Source organism: Tasmannia lanceolata, unplaced genomic scaffold, assembly GCF_043159265.1.
Source record: "Tasmannia lanceolata isolate RefF3 unplaced genomic scaffold, GAP_Taslan_0.1 ptg000015l, whole genome shotgun sequence".
NCBI classification, from domain to species: Eukaryota; Viridiplantae; Streptophyta; class Magnoliopsida; order Canellales; family Winteraceae; genus Tasmannia; species Tasmannia lanceolata.
This window is the reverse complement of record NW_027518692.1, coordinates 20,787,168-20,812,024: the sequence shown is the minus strand read 5'-3', so window position 1 is coordinate 20,812,024 and position 24,857 is coordinate 20,787,168. Positions and strand designations below refer to the sequence as shown.

General features: G+C 37.6%; 2 protein-coding genes across 3 annotated transcripts; both read right to left on the bottom strand.

The window, feature by feature from the left end:
* Positions 1 to 225: 225 nt before the first annotated feature.
* LOC143846217 (large ribosomal subunit protein eL31-like) lies at positions 226 to 6,549 on the bottom strand. The gene is made up of 3 exons (XM_077354646.1): positions 6,359 to 6,549; positions 3,541 to 3,655; positions 226 to 699 (listed from the first exon to the last, which is right to left on the bottom strand). The coding sequence occupies exons 2-3, from the start codon at positions 3,621 to 3,623 to the stop codon at positions 420 to 422; spliced, it is 363 nt and encodes a 120-aa protein (XP_077210761.1). The 5' UTR covers positions 3,624 to 3,655; positions 6,359 to 6,549; the 3' UTR covers positions 226 to 419.
* Positions 6,550 to 8,685: 2,136 nt separating this feature from the next.
* Positions 8,686 to 23,467, bottom strand: LOC143846574 (histone-lysine N-methyltransferase). Of its 2 annotated transcripts, XM_077355046.1 has the most exons (7): positions 23,284 to 23,465; positions 22,808 to 22,869; positions 22,644 to 22,727; positions 20,975 to 21,029; positions 9,612 to 9,750; positions 9,102 to 9,152; positions 8,686 to 8,959 (listed from the first exon to the last, which is right to left on the bottom strand). In XM_077355046.1, the coding sequence occupies exons 1-7, from the start codon at positions 23,396 to 23,398 to the stop codon at positions 8,860 to 8,862; spliced, it is 606 nt and encodes a 201-aa protein (XP_077211161.1). In that variant the 5' UTR covers positions 23,399 to 23,465; the 3' UTR covers positions 8,686 to 8,859. The 2 variants fall into 2 exon arrangements, with proteins under 2 accessions (XP_077211161.1, XP_077211162.1); XM_077355047.1 differs by lacking the exon at positions 22,644 to 22,727 and having other exon boundaries at positions 23,284 to 23,467.
* Between the last annotated feature and the right edge of the window lie 1,390 nt (positions 23,468 to 24,857).

Below are 24,857 nucleotides of genomic sequence, written 5' to 3'. Positions count from 1 at the left end.
GGTACTGATATTGGCACTCCTATGTTTTAATATTCACAAAAACTCAGCTTGTCTTTTCATTTTTAATTGGCTTCCTAGAGCTTTTTGGGAACTGTAATAACCTCTGACAGCTGTTTAAATAATAAAAGACAAGTTGAATTAGTGCAATTATAAAAACATCGTAGTGCCAATATCAGTAGGTTGAGAAATCATTAATTTGACAAAAAATAAGATAGAGAATAAGAGTAGAAAATAGCTACCTTTCCACAACTCAAAAGCAAAAGAAAAAAGTGTGATTGATCTAAAGTTCTAAACAACAGTTGAGCAAGACACTAAAAAGCAACTAGTCTCAAAGCTTGAAATTTCTCAAAACTTGATCATGAAGTTCAGCAATGTAGGATAGGAGGATCATCAAACAAAATGGATTAATAACAAATGAATTAATCACCTTCCTCGACGACCTTTGTGCCCAATCCCTTCAGCCCTTCAGGAGGGATTTCGGCAACGGTGACAAGAGAGTAGAGCTCCTCCTTAGCATCTTCCTCTTCATTCCTCTTTCGCGCAATGCGAACCCGGACCCTCCTCGGGACGCTACGGATCCCCCTGCTCCAGATCTGCTTGTTCAACTTTACGTCCACCCTAACATCCTTCGTTCCCATCGCTTTTAGCGCGAATTTCCTAATCTCTTTTATGGCCTTAGGAGCCATTTTCTTGAAGGTGCTATTTTCACAAGACCCATATAACAATATTTCAGCTTAGTCTCAGATAATACAGAGTAAAAACCCTCAAAATTTTGAAACCACAGGGTTTTCTTCTTCAATCAGTAAATGAATTTCATCAACTTGAGCAGGGAACTTGTAAATAGTGTTACATTGAAGACATGGTAGGGCTTAAAACCAGTATGCATCTGTCCACCATATCAATATTCAATACAAATGCAGTACCACATGCAACTATTTCATATCAAGAAAACATAGGCTAATCAATATAAATGCGGTACCAAATCGTGCATGCATGCAGTCAATATTTTAGGGATATTAAATGTAAATTTCACAAAAAAAGGTTCGTAATTATCAAGGAATCGCTCTCGTCTTAACATAAAAGCAATGGGTTAAGAAAGAAAGATGGAGTAAATGCAATATACATTTGGTCTTTAGTGTGTATTAAAAGGGGGGCCACTTCTATATTTTAATAAGAAAATATTACACAAATCTGGTTGATGGCAATTGTCTAGCAAACAGCAGATTGATTCATCAATTAGAAATTGACATCATCACAATTTATGTAAAATACAGCAATAACTTAGATTATTTTTTTTTGAATGTTTCACAAATAACTTAGATTTAATAAGGAAAATGCAAAAAAAAAAGAAAAAAAAAAGAAAAGAAAACTCATACTGATTTATTTGGGTATGCATTTCACAGCATACTTTAATTTTCTGGGTGGTACTTCAATTATTCAATGAAACCAATTTTGTTATAGAAAGATTAATTTGAAAGCTCTCTATGAAAATGCCACCTGTACCAAGAATGCCCGTCAAACCGAAAAATAGTAAGCACTCGTTGGTGGTCATTTTTACACAATAAGAGCAACAAAAATTGTTGACTGGATTCTACAACAAGTATTTTAACATATTTCTATAAGAAAAGCTGGTTTTTCCCCAAAATCTAGGGTGCTCAGGAATCAGGAAAATGCAAGAAAATTACATGCTTCAACCATTTTGCAGAAAACAGGAACATTTGTATCACAACATCAGAGTCCTAATAAGGTTTTCAAGATTCAAACAAACTGATCCCTCCAAAGACTAACAAACTAGTCTGCACATTTGAATGTTGATTACACTGCTTGGAACTTCAACTCAAAGCACTTGTGTTTAACAACGCATCACATATGGCTAAATGGCTACTGACATTCCCATCTGGAAGGCGGTGAATGTGGAGCCAAATACTATAGAAGCATTGTATTTCAAATTCAATCGATGGCATTCAAGCAGTATAGATACCATAGTATTTATCTCTAGTTACAACTCATATGCATTGAGATCATGGAAACAGTAGGTTGGAAGCCTTCACTAGATAAACCAGGTTGTGCGGAATTATTTCAGCATTTCAGTCTAGCACACTTTTCAGTCAGAAAATGACACTTGGACTTTGGATTTAATTATTTAAATAAATTAAAGAAGAGATATTATCCCCAAGAACAATTGGCAAAGGTGCCTCCATAAAAATGCCAATCTATCATGGGATGGAATGATGGATGATCTTGAATGGGCTCATTCTAGAAAAATCCAAAGGGAAGTTGGACTTCATAAGGTATGGTGGCAGAGGTTTTTGTATGGGATGACAATGATAGGGATAAATATGAGGAAACTGAAATTTTGGGTGTGGGTGCATTGCCATGGGTATACTAAATATGAGGAAACTGAAATTTTGGGTGAATTGGCAGGGGCACTAAGTTAATGTAAAATTGCTAATAGATGCATATCCATTGTAAGCGGAGCAACCGAGCAATACAATAGTTACCTATTTCACAGTTTGGAGCTCAAAGAACCTGCTCTGTATTCACAAAACTTTAGATAAGAAAAAGACAATAATAGGTTCAGTGATTTTTTTTTATTGTGGGGGAAGTGGAGGAAGAGAGGGGGGAGGTGGAATAGAATTAGGGGTGCAACTCGGATTGGGTTGGGTTGGGTCAGGTCGAGGCCGACCCTAACCCAACCCGAGATGGCATTTCTTCAACCCTAACCCGACCTAGCTCGAGCCTCGGGTTGAAGATGGTCAACCCTAACCCAACCTGCCTCCAAATCGGGTCGGGTTCATCTAGGGCCAAACAGATTAATACATGAAAAAAAAACATAATCCTAAGAAAATCTTGTTAAAACTAGAGGATGGAGGTCATGTTTAGGGTCGGGTCGGATTGCCAAAGCCTCAACCCTAACCCAGCCCGAAATTAAATCAGGTTGGCTTTTCCTAACCCTAACCCAACCCAACCCAACCCAACCTGAGAAAATGCCAACTCAACCCGAGCCAAAATTGGGTTGTACCCGTCTGTTCGGGTTGAGCCCGACCCAAGTTGCACCCCTAAATAGAATCAGTAGTGATCCCGCTTTGTGAAAATTTGGAAGCATGCTAACATGTAGTGGTTGTTTGTCTTTAGAAGATGTGCCTCAACAAATCTAACAGCCTTAATAGTCGGGGCTAAAGCTTAAGATTGTAACTCATATTCCTAACAATGTGTCAAACTCATATTCTTTAGTAAGAGAGAAAATTCAGAATGGCACTTGTTATGTGCATGTACAGCTACATGTGTCCACCTCTGCTATCGTTTTCTTTCATTCCTTTTCTTATCCAAAACCAAAGACTACCTCATGTTTCTATGCAGTATAGATCCAGTTCAAGAACCAGGTAATTGAGGAATTAAATAATCGAGTTGTTAGAAAAGAATCTATGTAGGATGAAAGAGAACTGTCATTGCACATTTACAGCTTCACCAACAAAACTTTTTTAAATTATAACACAATAAGCAACTTTAATTTACAGTTATGAGAAGGAAACCACTAACCATCCATGCAAGCGCCTGTGAAGGTTGATTGTGTACTCCCTAGTAACAACCTCCTCTTTCCTGTCCTTCCCCTTCTCAACCATGGTATCACCCCTTCAAGATGTTCTCCTGAAACCTAAACTCGGACAACTTTGGTTACATAGAATCCGATATACCAAAACATTAAAATAAATCAAGGCTTACAGCATCAATAAGTAACCGAATTCATATTCAAGAACAATGTACAGGACACAAGCTGCACGTGCATGGCAAACCAGATATAGCAGTGAACAACTACATATACCACTTATCAATCACAAAAAAAAAATAACACTACATATACCACAAAATGGACCATGTATCCATATAAGTATAACCATGCCCAATAATTCTTCATTTTATTTTTCTTCTTTTCTGAAAAGAAAACAAAAAATGCATTACAAGAAAAAAGAAAATTACATCAAGGCCTCAGAGATTGCTCGATTACAACGAACTATAGACACCCACTTTAGCTAATCTATCGGCTAGTTTGTTAGTCTCTCTAGAAGTATGTTTAAGAGAAACAAGTCTCTCTAGAAGTATGTTTAAGAGAAACATAAATATTTTTACAAATCTAATTTACCTCATCTTTGATAAGAAAAATCCTCAAAATTCAGAAATTGCGACGAAAGGCCCACTTGATAGCATCAATGGAATCCCATTACCAAAAAGACTCCCCCCCATCTCTTTAGAATATAACAACAATTCATTAAAAGAAAATTACATCAAGGGCAGAGATTGCCTAAGCAAAGAAGGACAAGAGATGCCCACTTTAGCTAAGCTATCAGAGATATCGCTGGCCTTTCTGAAAGTATGCTTAAAGAAACATAAATATTGTTATGAAGGTCATCGATCTCATCTGCGATGTAAGTAAACTCCAAATACAAGAATTGTGATACGAGGCCCGTTGAAATTAGGTTTGATAAATAGTTGGTGGCAGGCATCAAATATCTCCCTCTCTCTCTCTCTCTCTCTCTCTCTCTCTCTCTCTCTCTCTCTCTCTCTCTCCACACACACCGTTCTTGATGATGGCTATCGGTCTCTCTTTCTACTAAAAATATCCACATGTCTCTTTCTTTCCCAACTCCCCACATCACCAGGCAGCATTGCCCAAAGGATATGGCCTTTGTCTCCAAGATAAATAGAACCTCTCAAAATCCTTTTTTTTTTTGTTTCTAAACAGTGGCTCTCGAAGCCCTCATCTTTCAAAATGCAAAACTCAAACCCACAACCGTCCCCTGATTCTCTCAAAGCAGTTGCATCATGTCTGGATGTGCGTATTTAACTATAGATGCAAGCTAACACAATCGATACGCAGAGGCAATGACATAAAAAGTATCATTTTTTCGCTCGCCTTACACTAATGATTGTTCAATTTTAGAAACTCACTTCGAAGTCTCAAGGTAAGTTACATCAGGTATGTATAGATAAAAAAAAGGTGAAAACACACGTCCTTTTTTTCTTTGAGAATTTTCCCAGAATCAGCATAGTATTCCCCATTCCCCCCCAATTATTCAATCATGATAAATATACCAAAGCTCTGGGAGAAAGATAAAATACATTAAGCTCAGGGTCATCAATCGAAACCCCGAAAACACGATGCAGAGAAAAACTTAGGGGCCGTTTGGATACGCGGATTTTAGAATCTTGGATTTATCGCCCTTCTTTCGGTCGAGCTAGAGAGTAGGAGATCACCCCTGTTTCCAAGTTTTAGAAATCTCAGGATGGGGGAGAGATTTAAAAAAACCTTAATTTCTTACTTAAACCCTTCATCTGCAACCTACTTCCCCCACATCTACAACCTACTTCCACCGTAAAATCCAGAATTTTAAGCTACTTCCATTGAAAGCAGTGTAAAATTCTGGATTTTACAATGGAAGTAGGTTGCAGATGAAGGGTTTAAGTAAGAAATCCATGTTTTAGAAATCTCTCCCCCTATAAAGCTGAGGGCGTATTGTAGGAGACCCAGACACTAAAAGATTGAAGTGGTTCATGAACTCGAAGCACATAACTATATATAATCCAGAAATTCACCAATATAAATTGATGTCTTGTAGCTAGTATAATGCTTGCATTCCAACAACAATGCTACATTTCAGACTTTAATTGTGTGAGACATAAAAGTATATAATCCAAATGCATACCGTCCAATTTAAAAGTGAATCCACTAACCTCATACACAATGATAAACAGTAAGCAAATTGTGAATAAAACATGGAAATAACACATTTGGGCAATCAAAATATACTAGTACCCTTACATTCCCAATGCCACTCAAAATGTATTACTAGGCTGACATTCCCAATGTTATTAAAAACTCAATTTTAGAAACTCACTTTGGAGTCTCCTGATAAGTTATAGCAGCTATGTATGTAGAGTAGACATTAAAAAAAAAAACGAAAATGCAATCCTTCTTTTCTTTGAGAATTTTCCTGAATTATCATAATATTCCCCATTCCCCTCCAATTCATAAATCATGACAAATATACCAAAGCTCTGAGTGAAAGAAAAAAGACATGAAGTTCAGCGTTATCAATCGAATCTACAAAAACACGATGCAGCAAAAAACTTAGGGTTTTGTAAGAAATCTAACCGAAAAAATAACATATCAATCAGAAACCCTCCAGCGAGAGCTCCAAGTCGTTGATCTTTAAACATGTCTAAAGCATACGTCTATTTTAAACATTAACAGATCTATCAGAAATCACCCAAACTACAACATTCTCATAAACCTAACAATGTAACAATTAAAAACAGGCAGAGATTAAGTTCAAAATCCAGAGAGAGGGAGAGAGATTACCTTAAACTGAAAATGAGGAGCTAGGGTTTCGGCTCGGACGGAAGGAAAAAGAAACCCTAACTAGGGACGGCCTTTTAACACGCACGCACCGAAATCTGGTGTGGTTTAGTCGCTCAACGAACGGTGTAGATGATTATAAGACTCCAAAATGGTATAATTTTAGATCGTTCATATTATTGTGGGCAACCAAATTTGATGGACTTCCATCATTGCCCAATTATTTAAAGGCCCATTTATCTTACAGAGTAAATTATAAAGCCCAGTAACTGTTGGGTCAGGGCCCATAACGAGTCCTAATTGAACATACTCAGAAGGGCACACGTTGGATTTGGGTTTTTGTAAATTGGATTAATTGTTCTTTATCTTTGAACCATGACCTAAGTAAAAGTTAGAAAATAAAGAAAGGAAAACAAAAAAGATAAACCAACTGGTAACATAAGGAAGAAGATTACTAAGTGCGTGTTTGGCGTACCGTTTAAAACACCGTTTGACGTTTGAAACACCGTTTTGGGGCCAAACGGCCGTTTGGGAGTGTTTGGGTGCGCAACCACCGTTTGAAACGCCGTTTGAAACACCGTTTTGAACCCTCAAAACGGTGTTTTGCAAACGGAGGGCGGGAGGTCCGTTTGCAAAACGCCGTTTTAAACGGAGTTTTTGGGCTGTGGGTTTTTACATGTTTGCCCTCACCAAAACCCATTTTTACGTATATGCGCGCGATTTTATGCGTTACGTCAAATACCAAAAAAGTGGGGGTGTTAATATCATTCTTGAGGACACAAATTTGTTAAATTGTTAATATTTAATTCAAAACAAGGGGCTGCTAATATCATTATATGATCTTTTAATTTTGATTTTCTAAAGACAAAAGAATTAAAAGAAACCCTAGTTTCTTACTTTCGTCATCTACTTTGCAAAATTGCAAACCCTCTCACGCCTCACTGCCTCAGCGCCTTCACTCGTCCGTCAAATCCGGCTGTTGAGAAGAAGGAGAAGAAGAACCCCAAAGGTATAGCCATTTATTTTTTTAGCAATGATGTTTAATTTTAATAGTGTTTAAAGGAGATCCTAATGACCTTTTAATATTGGGCCTAATGAGAGAGTAGTTGAGTTATATTGAGGCCAACCAAACAATGCCCTTTTTGGTCATTTTACCACTAAAACTCCGTTTTGGGGCACTTGCAACCAAACACACAATACCTCCGTTTGCCATTTAAAACGCCATTTTGATCTGGCCAACCAAACATGAAAATGCCGTTTGGCAAAACGCCGTTTTGAACCAAAATGCTGTTTTGTAAAACGGCGTTTTAAACCATATTTCAAACGGTACGCCAAACACACCCTAAGGATAATAAGTGAGAGGGGGCCTTCCCTATGCATCTCTTCGTAGAGCAACCGCCGTGAGTCGGTCGACCTCGGATAGATTTTTGAGCTTAAAATTTGAGCGAACGATAGCTATTGCCGAGCGACCGCCATTGGGATCGGTCGACCACGACGGTAATAAATTTGAAAATAAAAAAGGGCGGACGACCGCGGTGGCTCGGTCGACACCGACGGTCGGGCAAACTAGCCGTTGGGGTGTTTTCTGCTTGACTTTTTCAAGCCAGTTATTTACAGTTTTATCCAAAACGGTCATATTTTTAAATACACTATATATACATGATTAAAACCTATCTCTAGAAGCTTTTGAACATTTTTGAAAGATAAAATCCCATTTTCCTTTGAGCTAAAACTTTCTATCAAATGATAAACCTCTTTGACCTTAATTTTCACGTTCTATCAAGAGGATCTCCATCAAGCTTCTTACATTTTCTATCTTTGGAGAGTTTTGTGAGCTACAACTTTGTAATCCGCCTATCAAGAGGCACTGAGTGTTTTTCATTTATTTTCTTCATTGTATTTGAGGGTCTTCTCTTCGGCAAAATACGAGAATTGCCAACGGAGACATACTTCTAAAAATTGTTAGAGGGGGTTGATTACCCTCTTTTGAGAGTTTGATAGCCCCATTTAGAGGGTTGATAACCTCCTTTTAGAGACTAAGTCCCTCTCTAACAATTTTTCAAAAGTGTGTCCCCGCTGGCAATTCTCGTATTTTGATGTCCCCCATTGGCAATTTTCCTTTTTCAAAAAGAATTGTGAGACCCACTTCATAGAATGATCCAGACAGTTCATTTGTTGGGCCACAACTTAAAATAGGCTGTACCTGGTAAATCATCTCCATAGGATGATCCTAACCGTCGGATCAATAGCCATTTTTGTAATGTACGGTCCCTCTCTGGAGAGCTAGGATCTCTAGTGTATGCCGAAAATAATTTCCATAAGACCCAAAGTACTTTTTGAAACTCTTGTTAAAACATTGTGATTACTTGGATCCAGATCGAATTCATCTCCATTCAAAATTGGACCCTCCGTGGGACCATCCAAAACCCAAAAAGAAAATAGAAAACCATAGGCAAGATAATTGGTGAAGCAAAAATTATACATTTTTACAATACAGAACAGATTCAAGTGGCCTTATATGAATACATAGAGGCACGAAGCTTCCGAACTTCTTGCAGTGACTCTGCAAGCAGATGGTCCACATAGAGGCAGATTCCAGCACCACTGCAAATTCAAATTCCAAGCTTGAAACTAATTCAATATAAACAGAGCACAATATGACTGTGTGTGTGTGTGTGTGTGTGTGTGTGTGTGTGTGTGTGTGTGAGAGAGAGAGAGAGAGAGAGAGAGAGAGAGAGAGAGAGACCTCAAAGGCCCAAATGGGAGCCATATAATGTCCCACCGGAATTTCGGCATCCTAGAATATGGAGCAGACAAAGTCAACGGCAACTTAAATAAACAGAAAAAGCGAAAAAAAGAAGAGGAATAAAGGTAAAGACAGGGAGAGGGTAAGAAGAAGAGAGCCAATTTCAGAAGACAAATGCTCCACTGCAATTGTTACAGTAAAATTCTAAAGCAAACTTCAATTTGAGAAGACAAATGCACCCCCGTAATTTGTAATTGCTACAGAAAATTCTAAAGCAGAAACAAACTTGGAACCGTCCAATCTTGATAGGAGGGTTGTGAGATGCAGGCAGCACTACCTGATTGGTTTCGGGTGATGATAAGCATATGTGACCGAGCCCGATCAACATCAGATGGTTTTTAACGATCATTTACATAGGAATTAGATGCAACATAATGGAAACATGTGGTGGCAACCCCTCAAAAATGCACAAAACATCCAGAAGAAATAACAGGTGAGGACTGGAATTACCTCAACATTTGATATAACCAGAACAGCGCCAGTAAAAGACCAGTATAGCAAGAATACCAAATCCATTGCTTGTGGAATTTCGACTTGTGAAAGAGTAGTCCCTTGACTGCCATCAAACAAGCTAAGACCGCCACCCAGTCTGTCAAAATTTTAGATTGACATATCAGTTCCCACAGGCCTAATGACATTTTGTACATGGTTGGACACGGATAGAAAGCAGGCAGCGAAATGAACAATACAATCACCGAAACTTGATAAATGGCAAGCCATATGATGGTTCTGCTTGCAAAAGACATCAACATGAACGGCATAAATGGAAATTTTGGGAGGAACATTGGAAGAAACCTTTTAAAAAACACTTGTATCTCTCCTAAGCTATAATAGTAGTTCTAAACATCCATATATGCTTGGCAAGGAATGCATTACTGAACAGGTCAGCCTCAATATATCTAATTCCCCCACACTTCTTCACTTGGGCTGTAGTTGTAAGCCATTTCCCTTTTCTTTTTCTTTTTTTCTTCTTTTTCTTTTGATGAGAGAGAGGGAGAGGGAGAGATCTAAGAGATGGAATTCCATAGATCACTGGTGAGTGGTGAGATATGAGCGGTTTTTTTTTTGTTGAGAAAGTGAGATATGAGCTGTTAATGAGCTAAAGACAAACTATTCTACATATGGTAATCCCACTTTCACACCCTTGCACCGTGGAAGGATGAATGTCAGACTCATCAACATAATCAATTTGATTTCCCTCTCTTGACTCCACATCTTCCACATCCTCTTTGGTAATGTAGAAAAATAAGATAGGGCCCACATACAAAGGAGGATCTTTGGGTTTATTCTTTTGGGGTTTAAGTCATTTTAAGTGAGATCTTATTATGAAGGGCCCACTTTGGGGGTTTTCGTATGGTGGGGATACTGACTCAAATAAAAAAGTTAGCGGATTGGGTTTCAACTTTCAACCACACGAACATCTTCCCCTCTCATTCAATTTTTCTCTCTTCTTCCTCTCTTCCTCTTCTTAGCATCTCTCATCTCATCCTCTATTATCCTCATTTCTCATCTACTTCTGATTTCCTGTTTTGCGATTTTATTATATGTATAGATTTATAACATGATATCAGAGAGGGTCTGATCCAAATCTAAATTAGGGCCCTAGATCATGTCCATAGTTTTTTTTCCTTCTATCAAGAATCAAAGATGCTAATGGAGAGCAATGTTTTATCCTTTATTTCTTGCTATATATGCCTTCTTTGGGTGAGATTATGTTATGTTGATACCTATGGAAGGCGGACCAAGCACTATCTCTGGAGTTAGCCAAAGTTAATCACTCCCATAGGAAGTAGTCAAATTGTCCATCCAATATTGATGATTACAATGGTTAAGAAAGAAATTATTTCGAGTGGACATAGTCCATTATGATATTTATTGATAGTCGGGGGAAGTTGGTTACAAAATCAGAAAGGTTGAAAAACCTATAGAAGTTGACCCATTCCACGATGACAGCAAAAGCGATAATCTTATAGTTATGGCTTGACTCTTAATTGATGGGGCCTAGTATTAATAGAAGCCTTCTTTTTCTAAGACAGGGAAGGATGTTTGGGACATGGTAGCCTGAATCTACTCTCAATGGGCAGATTTAGCACATATCGACTGACTGCATAAAAGGATAAATATGCAGCAAGGAACTTTGTCCACAGAAGAATACTTGGGCTTTTTAGGCAAAAGTGGAAGGGACTTGATCATTAGCCCTCCTCTCGAAGACATAAAGAAACAAATGGAATATCATATAACTCAACTCAACAAAGCCTTTGTCCCAAACTAGTTGGGGTCAGCTAAATGAATCCTTTAGAAAAATTTCATGAAGAATGTGAAAATGGAATATCATATGATCTTTGAATTTCTTGCAAACTTAAATACAAAACTAGAACTCCATAGGGTTTAAGTACTCGGAAAAGATGAGTTAAATCCTCTTCAATCGGTCTACGAATATATTAGAGAAAAAGCAAGCAGAAAGAGACCATTACAGGTGTTGGTTCAACAACTAATGTGGAACATTCAGCTCTAGCAATGAATTTTTGAGAATAAGGTTGAAACAGTTATAGGATAAATCAGTCACGTTCAGGGAGTTCCAAGAGTCAATAGAGATAAGCTGAAGTTCTCTCGTTGTGTGTGTGTGTGGGTGTGGGTGTGGGGGGGTGGGGGGGGGGGGGGGGAGGGGAGGAGGAGGAGGAACCAAAGCATCCCTCCTTCATATGTGGGCTCTATCCTATTCTTCTATAAAGTGAACAAATGAAGACGAGAAAATCAACCAATTATGAGAATTGCTGATAAAAATGACTCATTTGAGCTGTTGGGAGACAAACGCCTTTTTCATCAAACTAAATACTTTCATAATTCACTTTAATTGCTTAATTATTGGCAAAACTTTTACTAGATTCACCCTCAGCATTCACTTTTCCAACTCGCAAAAGTAACACAAGCCTACTCCCAAACAATATGACTGATTTCAACCTCTAGGATGAGTACTGTCACTTGCTGATTGAAAGTCAAAAGGGTAAAAAAGTCACCACTCGACCATTATTTTGCAGCCATCCTCAAGTAGAAATTAGCAAAAGAAAATTGGCATTGACAGCCATAAATTTAGACATTTTGGACCATGCTATTTATTTTTCTTATTTGATTTGCTTTTATTTTCCTATATATAAGATGAAATTATATGGGTGTCATGCCTAATTTAAACAGTGACTGTACCTGCACTAGTAGTAAAAAACCTTCTATTTATAGCACATATTCAAAATGAGTAGTAATTCTTAAACTCCATCATGAATATGTTTTAAAAGTACGACAATAGGTTAAGCAAAAATATCAGCAAGCATAATGGAACAATCAAAATTGTGGGTTTACCGAAATCTTCTTTTTTTAGGTTAAGAATGGAAAACACCAAACTTAGTATCACCCGCCTTCTGGGTGAAAATTTTCTTCACATATTGACAACGTCACTGGAGATGAACAACAAATGGCATTTTATTTTATTTTTCGAGAAAATAATAAGAAATGCTATATATATATATATATATATATATATATATATATATAAAGTGCTAGCAGCCAGAGAAGTCAGTAGCCTTGTCACTCAGATGAGATATTTAGAAAATCTGGGTAGAAGGGGATCGGAAATATAAATGGAAGCCCATTAAATATGGGTGGAACATTGAACTATTTGTTCAGGATTGTGGGCACTGATACAGAAGATGGAAGAGTGGAGCGTCTTCTGACTCCATTCCAAGGTGAATTGTGTTGCAAGTTTTGGTGGACTGAGTCTGTTTGATGGGAAGTCATTAGCAGTGAATCTCTGCCAACAAGGTTAAGTACTCATAACCGAGTACATCAAACACAATACAGGATCCTTACTGGTAAAGAGGGGAAACCAGGAAGAGATGTGTTTTATGAAACGGAAATCACTCCTGGGCTATTATCATGTTTTCTGCAGCAGTGGATAGTTCATTGTACCTAAGTTTATCTTTAAAAGAGAAGCTTCCTCATACCATACGAACATGGTTTTAGAGTTTAAAATCTAAATCAACTGCAAAATTGCGTTCAGACACAGTTTTGTCAAAAAAAAAAATATTTAACTTAAAAAGTGCAATTGAATTGCAGGAAAAATTCAAGAAAAGTGGTGTATGAAGCAGAATAACTTGGCAATCAATTTTGTTTCGTTTCATACGGAATAAGACGAAACTTTTCATTCAATTTTTGGAAAACAGAACATCAACACAAACAAAGCATTCCGCTTGAATACAAGGATTTCTTGCCAATTTCTTCGTCCATCATGTTCTAAACCAAGGGAAATAATTTTAACAATTTCAAATTTGATTTAAGTTTGTAATATTTATAGTCGGCATTTGGTATAATGAATGATGAGTTTTATTGATATTTTACATTAAACTTGATCTAAACTCGACCAATCAAGAACCAATTCTATGACTATAGGATGTGGATCTGGACATAGCAGATCAAAATAAAGAACTATCGAAGACTCTAGAGCACCCCAAGGCTCTAAGAAGGTGGAACCGGTTGAAATCAAGGAAGACTTGACTTGGTGCAGAATATCTTGGCGGGAGCATGACTTGGAGAGAACTCTTCATTGCTGGATGCGGAATCCATGTTATTATTTCACAAGTATACATGAGTGTGCGTAGTGTGTATACATGTGTACTGTGTATGTGGTTGTAAGCATGCACAAGTGAAAGGGATGTAATTGTGTGAGTTGCACGTCTTGTAGTTGATGGATAGAAGTGCCACATCAGCAACTAGTGGCATCACACTGTCACATTGCCACATCATCAACAATAAGCTGGATACAGCTGGCATTACAGTTGTAATCAAGCTGCCAGCCAAATGGCACGCTCTAGAACCTTCCATAGAGGTCTATAGATAGGACCTAGGGGGTGTTGTTTAGAGCAATGTTACTTGGAAAGTGGTACGGAATGGGTAGGGGGTACGCGGTACGATGAGGTAGGCTTAGTTGGTTCACTATTTGGTGTTGTGGGTTGATTTGGAGAGCTAATTCAGGTTGCTTCGGTACTCTATATATTATGCGATTTGGACTCAAAATAAATCCTCAAAATCCAAAATGAACGGGGCATAAGGGGATTGGAAACTAGTAAAATGTAAATAAAGTGAACTTTATGAGGAAAGAATACAAAATCATAATCAACCAACAAGTTTGGTGAGCTTGAACAAGGAAAATGCCAAATTTTTACTAGCGGAAGCATGTTATCCGCATATAAATTGTAAACCAAGCAGTTGGAGGGAAAAGCTCTCTCTCTCTCTCTCTCTCTCTCTCTCTCTCTCTCTCTCTCTCTCTCTCTCTCTCTCTCTCTCTCTCTCCATCAAATGCTGCCATGCATCTTTCTTTCCTACAGGTCACCATTTTTAGCGATCTAGGCCACAAATGAACCATCTTTGGGGTTGTGCAACCCAAATTTCAATTTTTAGCGATTCGAGTCACAAAAGAACCGTGTTTCGGGTAGTGCAATCCAGATCGCAGGTCGATAGGGGGTAGCGACCCCTGTAACACCGGTTTAGAGCAGAATTCAGATTTGTAAAGTTGGAGAGTTTTGGGAAAATTTCCTGGTGTTCTTGAGGAGTGTTGAGTCTAGAAGAGTTAGAGGATCTTGAAGTAAGATTCCTCAACTTTTCTATGGGGAACAATTAATGAGGAACTGGAAGAGTTAGAGCATCTCTCATCTCATCTTCTATAATCCTCATTTCTCATCTACTTCTGATTTCCTGTTTTGTTATTTTATTATATGTATAGATTTATAACATGATATCAGAGAGGGTCTCATCCAAATCTAAATTAGAGCCCTAGATCATGTCCATAGTTTTTTTTCTTCTATCAAGAATCAAAGATGCTAATGGAGAGCAATGTTTTATCCTTTATTTCTTGCTTTATATGCCTTCTTTGGGTGAGATTATGTTGTGTTGATACCTATGGAAGATGGACCAAGCACTATCTCTAGAGTTAACCAAAGTTAATCACTCCCATAGGAAGTAGTCAAATTGCCCATCCAAGATTGATGATTACAATGGTTAAGAAAAAAAATTATTTCGAGTGGACATAATCCATTATGATATTTATTGATAGTCGGGGGAAGTTGGTTACATAATCGGAAAGGTTGAAAAACCTATAGAAGTTGACCCATTCCACGATGACAGCAAAAGTGAGAATCTTATAGTTATGGCTTGACTCTTAATTGATGGGGCCTAGTATTAATAGAAGCCTTCTTTTTTTAAGACAGGGAAGGATGTTTGGGACATGGTAGCCCGAATCTACTCTCAATGGGCAGATTTATCACATATCTACTGACTGCATAAAAGGATAAATATGCAGCAAGGAACTTTGTCAATAGAAGAATACTTGGCCTTTTTAGGCAAAAGTGGAAGGGACTTGATCATTAGCACTCCTCTCGAAGACATAAAGAAACAAATGGAATATCATATAACTCAACTCAACAAAGCGTTTGTTCCAAACTAGTTGGGGTCAGCTAAATGAATCCTTTAGAAAAACTTCATGAAGAATGTGAAAATGGAATATCATATGATCTTGAATTTCTTGCAAACTTAAATACAAAACTAGAACTCCATTGGGTTTAAGTACTCGGAAAAGATGAGTTAACTCCTCTTCAATCGGTCTACAATTATATTAGAGGAGAAGCAAGCAGAAAAGAAACCATTACAGGTGTTGGTTCAACAACTAATGTGGAACATTCAGCTCTAGCAATGAATTTTTGAGGTAAGGGTGAAACAGTTATGGGACAAATCAGTCACGTTCAGGGAGTTCCAAGAGTCAATAGAGATAAGCTGAAGTTCTCTCGTTGTGTGTGTGTGTGTGTGTGTGTGTGTGTGTGTGTGGTGGTGTGGGGGGTGAGGAACCAAAGCATCCCTCCTTCACATGTGGGTTCTATCCTATTCTTCTATAAAGTGAACAAATGAAGATGAGAAAATCAACCAACTAAGAGAATTGCTGATAAAAGTGACTCATTTGAGCTGTTGTGAGACAAACGCCTTTTTCACCAAACTAAATACTTTCATAATTCACTTTAATTGCTTATTTATTGGCAAAACTTTTACTAGATTCATCCTCAGCATTCACTTTTCCAACTCGCAAAAGTAACACAAGCCTACTCCCAAACAATATGACTGATTTCAACCTCTAGGATGAGTACCCTCACTTGATGATCGAAAGTCAAAAGGGTAAAAAAGTCACCACTCGACCATTATTTTGCAGCCATCCTCAAGTAGAAATTAGCAAAAGAAAATTGGCATTGACAGCCATAAATTTAGACATTTTGGACCATGCTATTTTTTTTTCTTATTTGATTTGCTTTTATTTTCCTATACATAGGATGAAATTATATGGGTGTCATGCCTAATTTAAACAGTGACTGTACCTGCACTAGCAGTAAAAAACCTTCTATTTATAGCACATATTCAAAATGAGTTGTGATTCTTAAACTCCATCATGAATATGCTTGAAAAGTACGACAATAGGTAAGCAAAAATATCAGCAAGCATAATGGAACAACCAAAATTGTGGATTTACCGAAATCTTCTTTTTTTAGGTTAAGAATGGAAAACACCAAACTTAGTATCATCCGCCTTCTGGGTGAAAATTTTCTTCACACATTGACAACATCACTTGAGATGAACAACAAATGGCATTTTATTTTATTTTTCGAGAAAATAATAAGAAATGCTATATATATATATATATATATATATATATATATATAAAGTGCTAGCAGCAAGAGAAGTCAGCAGCCTTGTCACTCAGATGAGATATTTAGAAAATCTGAGTAGAAGGGGATCGGAAATATAAATGTAAGCCCATTAAATATGGGTGGAACATTGAACTATTTGTTCAGGATTGTGGGCACTGATACAGAAGATGGAAGAGTGGAGCGTCTTCTAACTCCATTCCAAGGTGAATTGGGTTGCAAGTTTTGGTGGACTGAGTCTGTTTGATGGGAAGTCATTAGGAGTGAATCTCTGCCGATGAGGTTAAGTACTCATAACCGAGTACATCAAACACAATACAGGATCCTTACTGGTAAAGAGGGGAAACCATGAAGAGATGTGTTTTATGAAACTGAAATCACTCCTGGACTATTATCATGTTTTCTGCGGCAGTGGATAGTTCATTGTACCTAAGTTTATCTTTAAAAGAGAAGCTTCCTCATACCATACGAACATGGTTTCAGAGTTTAAAATCTAAATCAACTGCAAAATTTCGTTCAGACACAGTTTTGTCAACAACAAAAGAAAATTAACTTTAAAAGTTCAATAGAATTGCAGGAAAAATTCAAGAAAAGTGGTGTCATGAAGCAGAATAACTTGGCTATCAATTTCGTTTCGTTTCGTACGGAATAAGACGAAACTTTTCATTCAATTTTTGGAAAACAGAACATGAACACAAACAAAGCGTTCCACTTGAATACAAGGATTTCTTGCCAATTTCTTCCTCCATCATGTTCTACACCAAGGGAAATAATTTTAACAATTTCAAATTTGATTTAAGTTTGTAATATTTATAGTCGACATTTGGTATAATGAATGATGAGTTTTATTGAGATTTTGCATTAAACTTGATCTAAACTCGACCAATCAAGAACCAATTCAATGACTATAGGATGTGGATCTGGACATAGCAGATCAAAATAAAGAACTATCAAAGACTTTAGAGCACCCCAAGGCTCTAAGAAGGTGGAACCGGTTGAAATCAAGGAAGACTTGACTTGGTGCAGAATATCTTGGCGGGAGCATGACTTGGAGAGAACTCTTCATTGCTGGATGTGGAATCCATGTTATTATTTCACAAGTGTACATGAGTGTGCGTAGTGTGTATACATGTGTACTGTGTATGTGGTTGTAAGCATGCACAAGTGAAAGGGATGTAATTGTGTGAGTTGCACGTCTTGTAGTTGATGGATAGAAGTGCCACATCAGCAACTAGTGGCATCACACTGTCACATTGCCACATCATCAACAATGAGCTGGATACAGCTGGCATTACAGTCGTAATCGAGCTGGCAGCCAAATGGCATGCTCTAGAACCTTCCATAGAGGTCTATAGATAGGACCTAGGGGGTGTTGTTTAGAGCAATGTTACTTGGAAAGTGGTACGGAATGGGTAGGGGGTACGCGGTACGATGAGGTAGGCTTAGTTGGTTCACTATTTGGTGTTGTGGGTTGATTTGGAGAGCTAATTCAGGTTGCTTCAGTACTCTATATATTATGCGATTTGGACTCAAAATAAATCCTCAAAATCCAAAACGAGGCATAAGGGGATTGGAAACTAGTAAAATGTAAATAAAGTGAACTTTATGAGGAAAGAATACAAAATCATAATCAACCAACAAGTTTGGTGAGCTTGACCAAGGAAAATGCCAAATTTTTACGAGCATAAGGCAATAGAGGAAGCATGATATCCGCATATAAATTGTAAACCAAGCAGTTGGAGGGAAAAGCTCTATTGATGTCTCTCTCAAAGAGCGAAAACAATTATTCCATTTTGGGTATGCTCTCTCTCTCTCTCTCTCTCTCTCTCTCTCTCTCTCTCTCTCTCTCTCTCTCTCTCTCTCTCTCTCTCTCTCTCTCAAATGCTGCCATGCATCTTTATTTCCTATAGGTCGCCATTTTTAGCGATCTAGGTCACAAATGAACCATCTTTGGGGTTGTGCGACCCAAATTTCAATTTTTAGCGATTAGAGTCACAAAAGAACCGTGTTTCTGGTCGTGCAATCCAGATCACAGGTCGATAGGGGGTAGCGACCCTGTAACACCGGTTTAGAGCAGAATTCAGATTTGTAAAATTGGAGAGTTTTGGGAAAATTTCCTGGTGTTCTTGAGGAGTGTTGAGTCTAGAAGAGTTAGAGGATGTTGAAGTAAGATTCCTCAACTTTTCTCTCTTCCTTCTTGTCAATTTCTTCTTGAGTTAGTTCAAGAAACTTGTTTTCTGTTCATACCTATCTGTTTTCCACATTTTTTGTTCTTGTTTTCCTTCCACAACAAATCACTTCCATCACCAAATTGAATTGTTCCTCTTCATCTTAACCCTGGATACAAGAGTGTTAGTTCATTAGAAATCTCAGATCTGAAGTTAACAAACAGTAGTTGTTTGTTCCACAAGATCAAGTCTCACTTGAATTTATATGACTGGATCGGCAACAATTTTCGGAACATTACACGAGACCACTGTTGCGACTCAATTGCTGTTGCAAACTGAAATTCAATTTCTCTAGAAACAACAAAGAAGACTTTTTATATTCACGACATCCTTGAGTCAGTCTCTAAAGAAACAAGATTTGAATGTTTGTTACTTGTTCACCACAAAACCTGCACGAGAAACTAAAACAGTGAACAGTCCACTCATTTTTCTGTTCTGTTCACAGCAGATTTCTGCTTGAACTCGAACACCTGAAGTTCTGGTTTCTAGTTCTAGCTATAAGAACATATCAGTTCAGCCATTTCCATTATAATTTCCTTGCTTTATGTGTTAAGATCAAGAACATATTTATACAGATCTCAGCGTGAATCACAATTCTGGTTTGTTTACCGCAAGTTTCGTTGTTCAATTGCGGTTCTTGATGTGAATTGCCTAATGAAATTGAAGGTAGCTCGAATCCATTTGAACTGAGTCACTTCCGCTATGCTTACTCCGCATCACTATGGTAGATGTTTTGAGTAAAATGTGTCTTTTTGTTAAACTTAGTTGATGTAATAGTTTCTTATATTTTCTAAATGTTTTAGTCTTTGAATTTTACAACTATTTAAAAAAATACCGGTCGCGGTGCAGTTTCTGAAAAAAGAACACCAAAATGGACAGAAAATGGTATGCTCTATTCCATTGAGCAAAATGAAATGCCCACCAAAAAGAATGAATAAATAAGGTATAAGCAAAGCCTATATGTCATGATGCCCTCTTTTTTGAAAGAATTGGGACAAAGCCATTATGGAATTATCAATTTTTTATTTCTGATAACTAACATTTTATTAGTGAAAAAAAGAAGGCGCAACATTATACAATACGAGGGGCAGAGCTCACCCTTCTTGTCTAAATAAACAACCTGCAAACTCATCCTCTTCTCAAAGAATCACCAATTGTAACTGACATAAAAAATATTTCGCTAATCTCAATGTGTGAGGAATAAAGTGTAGTTTTCCTTGCAATTTGTTAGTTTGACACTATTGCATTAATGCTATATTTAATATGAGGTGTCATATATTCAAACACCCATGACCGTGAAACAATGGCCTTTCATGCGCTCCATACAATAGAGCTCACAAATATGCTATCAAAACAACTGATGGAATATGGGTGGGACTGCTGTTATGTGCCAACTTAGGCAGGCCTTTTTTTCAATTATACACATTTGACATCGTCATTATTCATATAATACTCACTGAACAATAGTGGAGAAAAAACTTTCAAAACCAAGGTCTCTGTCTGCTCTAACATGACCTAACAAGCCAAAGAATTGATGACAGAAAATAATATAGTTCCTGTGTTCATGTGAACATGGAAATTTACACAGAAGTGAAGAAAATAAAAATGAAAAGCACATTACAAAGATAGGGTTTGTATGACATATTTAATTTGATTATCTTAAAAACAACGTAAATATTTAAATAACAGGAAATTTTGAAATGTCTTCAAAGAAAGAAAAAAAAATTGAATGGCAATGTCGTCAAAAAACATAACAGAGGCTATCAAGTATCAACATTGTCAACCCAAAGCAATATAAAGTATCAGGCAATAAAATGAATGCATAATAACATAAATAAGTAAAGTGACAAACCTGCAGAAATGACAAGCCACGACTCAACATCATCCATGAAGTAAGCATGATAGCGCTGTGCCCAAGAGAAAATGAGATATGAAGCCCTTAAAAAGAGTAATCATATGCATAAATATTTATGAAAAGAAGAAATCAATCTAATTAAATGTGAGTAACATTTATTGATAACCCCATGTCATAACACAGAGGCAGAAACACTGTCAAGTAGCTATTTCGATCTAATTGTGTCCATTAAACAATATGATTATTAATAATCTAAACACGGCCATCCACTCTTGCTTTGATATTCCACAAAAGTGGCATGCTCCAAGCGGTATGCTTTGCGACGCGCATACATCTGCAAGCACATAGGTGTAAGGGTGCTTGAGCCACAATTTGAAATTCCTCCGCTCACATCGTGGTGAATCGCTTTGAGCTGCCCTAAAATCTTTTGATTTTGGTGGGTGTTTTACCACTGATCATGTCACCGACCAGCCCCATGCCAAAGATTCCCTGAACCTCGATTAGTATGAACCCGAACTAAACATAGTCCAAGAGTGGGGTCGGTTGTGTGACTTTTTCGGGCTTAGTGCGCCACATCACAATGCACATTCTATATAAGACCCAGCCTAAAATATCCAAGGTTACACTTTAGCTTGGAGTCCATCTGAAGAGAGAAGAAGACTCTTCATAAATAAGAAGAGGATGAGAGCAGTGGTCTGTGCTTCTGCCTGCACTCTAATACAGAAAACAAAACCATCCTGCACACCAGTGCAACCAGAGGAACATATGCAGAGAACAAATCAATTTTTTACCTGACAAAGAGTTGAAGTGGTTCTTGGTCTTCCCCAACATCATGCTCGAGCCAGCAGAGTTCAAGAAAACTGATTTCAAACTCTGGGTACATTCTATGTAAGCAGAGAATTGAGTGCATACCCCATTCAGCATATTTAATTTTACATCCATCTACAATGTCTGCATCATAGTTCGTGGGCCACTCTTTCTTGTATCTGCTTATAATCTCAAAGATAGGATACTAATCGTATTACAATATTTCTCAATAATGTCTGTTGTTAAACACCAAAGTTCAATTTTGATTCTTTGATCCTTCAAATTCACTGTAGAGGGGCTTTAGTTTAATTCAATTTTCAAAGGCATACTTAGGGAGATAAGCAAGTAGCCATCTCTTCTATTCGATAGTCCAAATACATTTGAAACTCAGTGAGTGGCTTGGTTGAATCCCAGAGATACAGCAGCCTTAAGTGCTTCACATAATTGGGAGGAACCAACTATATTCAAGAAGTGGTAACTACCAGTTAACATTTTGCCGTAACCAATTGTTATGCAACAGACAGAGCTATTAGTTTGAAAGGAACACTAAGGGCACATTTGGATACCATGAATTTTATTTTTTTTAATTTTTTTTTTCATGATAAACTAGTGTCTCCATGCGGTGAGAGAGGGGTAGGGCGGGTGAAGTGGATAAAAATCAGGAAACAAAAAACTCTACTCAAAATATGATCAACTTTTTCCTGATTTTTAGCCACTTCTCACCCTCATCTCAATTGTGCCCTCTCAAATCTCTCTCCTTCTCCCACTCGCCCTACCCGTCTCTCACCACTTGGAGACACTAATTTATCATGAAAAAGAATTCCTGGCCTAAGGACCACTAAAAAGTAATGTTTCTTACCAGTTCCCATGGAGATGAAGCTTGCTGAATGATGGAAAAGACAAAAAATGAGGCAAAACATAGAAGAAAAGCTGAAAAAACACCCTACAAAAGCAGAAGAGAAAAAACAGGATTAAATTGAATGAACAGAACCCAAATGCTCCCCTGCATGCGATTAAAATTACCCTCCATAGAAAATTCTGCTGAGCATGTCTTTCTTCAAAAGACCGAACCAACTCGTCTTGTTCTGGGAAAAAAAAATGTTGTTAGATGAAATCAAGAAACACAAAACCCTAGTGTAAAAATCTTTCATTTAACACAGAATGAAAATGCAAATTAATTGGGGGAAAAAAGAAAAGAAAAAATAGAATAAAATACTTGAGTTGGGAAATCTAGTAGAATTTCCAGAATTGAGGAAAAATCAAACAGATGCTTCTTATTTTTCTAAAGGAAATGAAAAGGTGAAGAAGAAAGGTTGTTATTATTTCAAAGGAAATGAAAATCAAGCAAAAGGTAGTAAACAAGAAAAAGAAAACCAAAAAAGACAAACCCTAAGAACTTAATTTCTGATGAGAAGGAAAAGCAAAGAGATAACTTTTTCTTAATTTCTAGGGTTTTAGAGAGAGAGAGAGAGAGAGAGAGAGAGAGAGAGAGAGAGGACCTCGAGTATCGATGGGTTGAAAATCGTCGCGAGTAGGGAGGGAAAATTTATCGTCGGGGTGGTTCTGTGGATGGCGGGATCTTCTCCACCTTCTCGATAGCTTTATCATCTCCATAACTTCATGCACAACTTATCTGCTTCCTCACATTTGAAAATGCCTAAGTTTTAGTTTTGAAAGACGCCTGGTTTAGCGGTCAAAGATAGGGCTGCAACTCGAGCCAGGTTTTACCCGACCCGCATCGACCCGACCCGAAAATAGCCTGGGTTGGGTTCAGGTTTCATGGGTTTCGGGTCGAGCCGGGTTGAGCATTCAAAAGCCCGCATAAATCTCGGGTAGAGCCGGGTTTGAAGGGGCCCGACCCGACCCGACCCGACCTGAGTTACATAAGTTATAGTATGTACATTTTTTTCTATTATTAGTTAAAAGTTAAAAGTGAAAAGCCACGCACCCACTGTATGTGAGTGTAATTTCTGCTTCTATGAGTTGAGTTGATTCAAGTGTTTGATTCAGCATTGTTTGATTGTAATTACAACATTGTTTGATTACAGCATTGTTTGATTCAAGTGTAATGTGAGTGTAATTACATCATTGTTTGATTCAAGTGTAATGTGAGTGTAATTTCTGCTTCTATGAGTTGAGTTGCCTTGCCAAATAAGAATTTTTCTTAAAAAATTGCGTCAACGTGAAAAAACCCGACCCGACCCGACCCGAGATATTTCTCGGGTAGGGTTGGGTTCTCCAAAACCCGACCCGCCCGACCCGAGTTGCAGCCCTAGTCAAAGAGGGAAAAAACATAATAATAATAATAATAATAATAATACGGGAAATGATATGAGCACAAACCCATGTTTTTATAATTGCACAGAACCAACTTGTCTTTTCTTTTTTTTAATTGACTATGTTATGTGAGAGCTTATTGGTAACTGATTGATCTTTCAATAATAGGAGAGAAGATGAGTTAGTGAATAGAAGTAGTATCACCCTTGATAGTTGATCCCTGCTGTGAATTTTAGTATTTTTTTAGAAAGTTCTGTGGGGCCACTTCAAAGAATGATCTAAACCGTTCATTTGTTGGCTATAAAGTAAAAAAAGTTGTCTCCCGTAGATAATCTCCATAGGATGATCCTAACCCTCCACCCTCTGATCTCTATGAGGGATGCTAGAGTCCTACTATCGTTGTATGTAGGTAGGGCATATGATTGAGCGAGGTAAGAGACAAAATTTTCGAGAGACATTTTCAGGCTCAGAAGAATTAAAGAAATAAGACAAAATCTGCTACTAGGTGGCTGTTCTCTCTTGAAAATGGGCCGCAAAATGATTTTCTGAGAAATCGCCTAGCAAATCCTTCATGGTTGAGTGGTGTTCTTTAGTATTATTACAAGAATGCCCATCAACAGTAGTCTTAAATAAACTAAAAAAGGAAGGGTATTTTCATACATTGCCGCTCTCCCCTCGAATCTAGGAAATATACTTCTTCGGACAAATGCCTCTACAAGGACCGATCTCATTGTTCGACAATGTGGTGCCCCTAATACACCATAATAGGTCCCAACTCCGATTAACCCGAACCGGT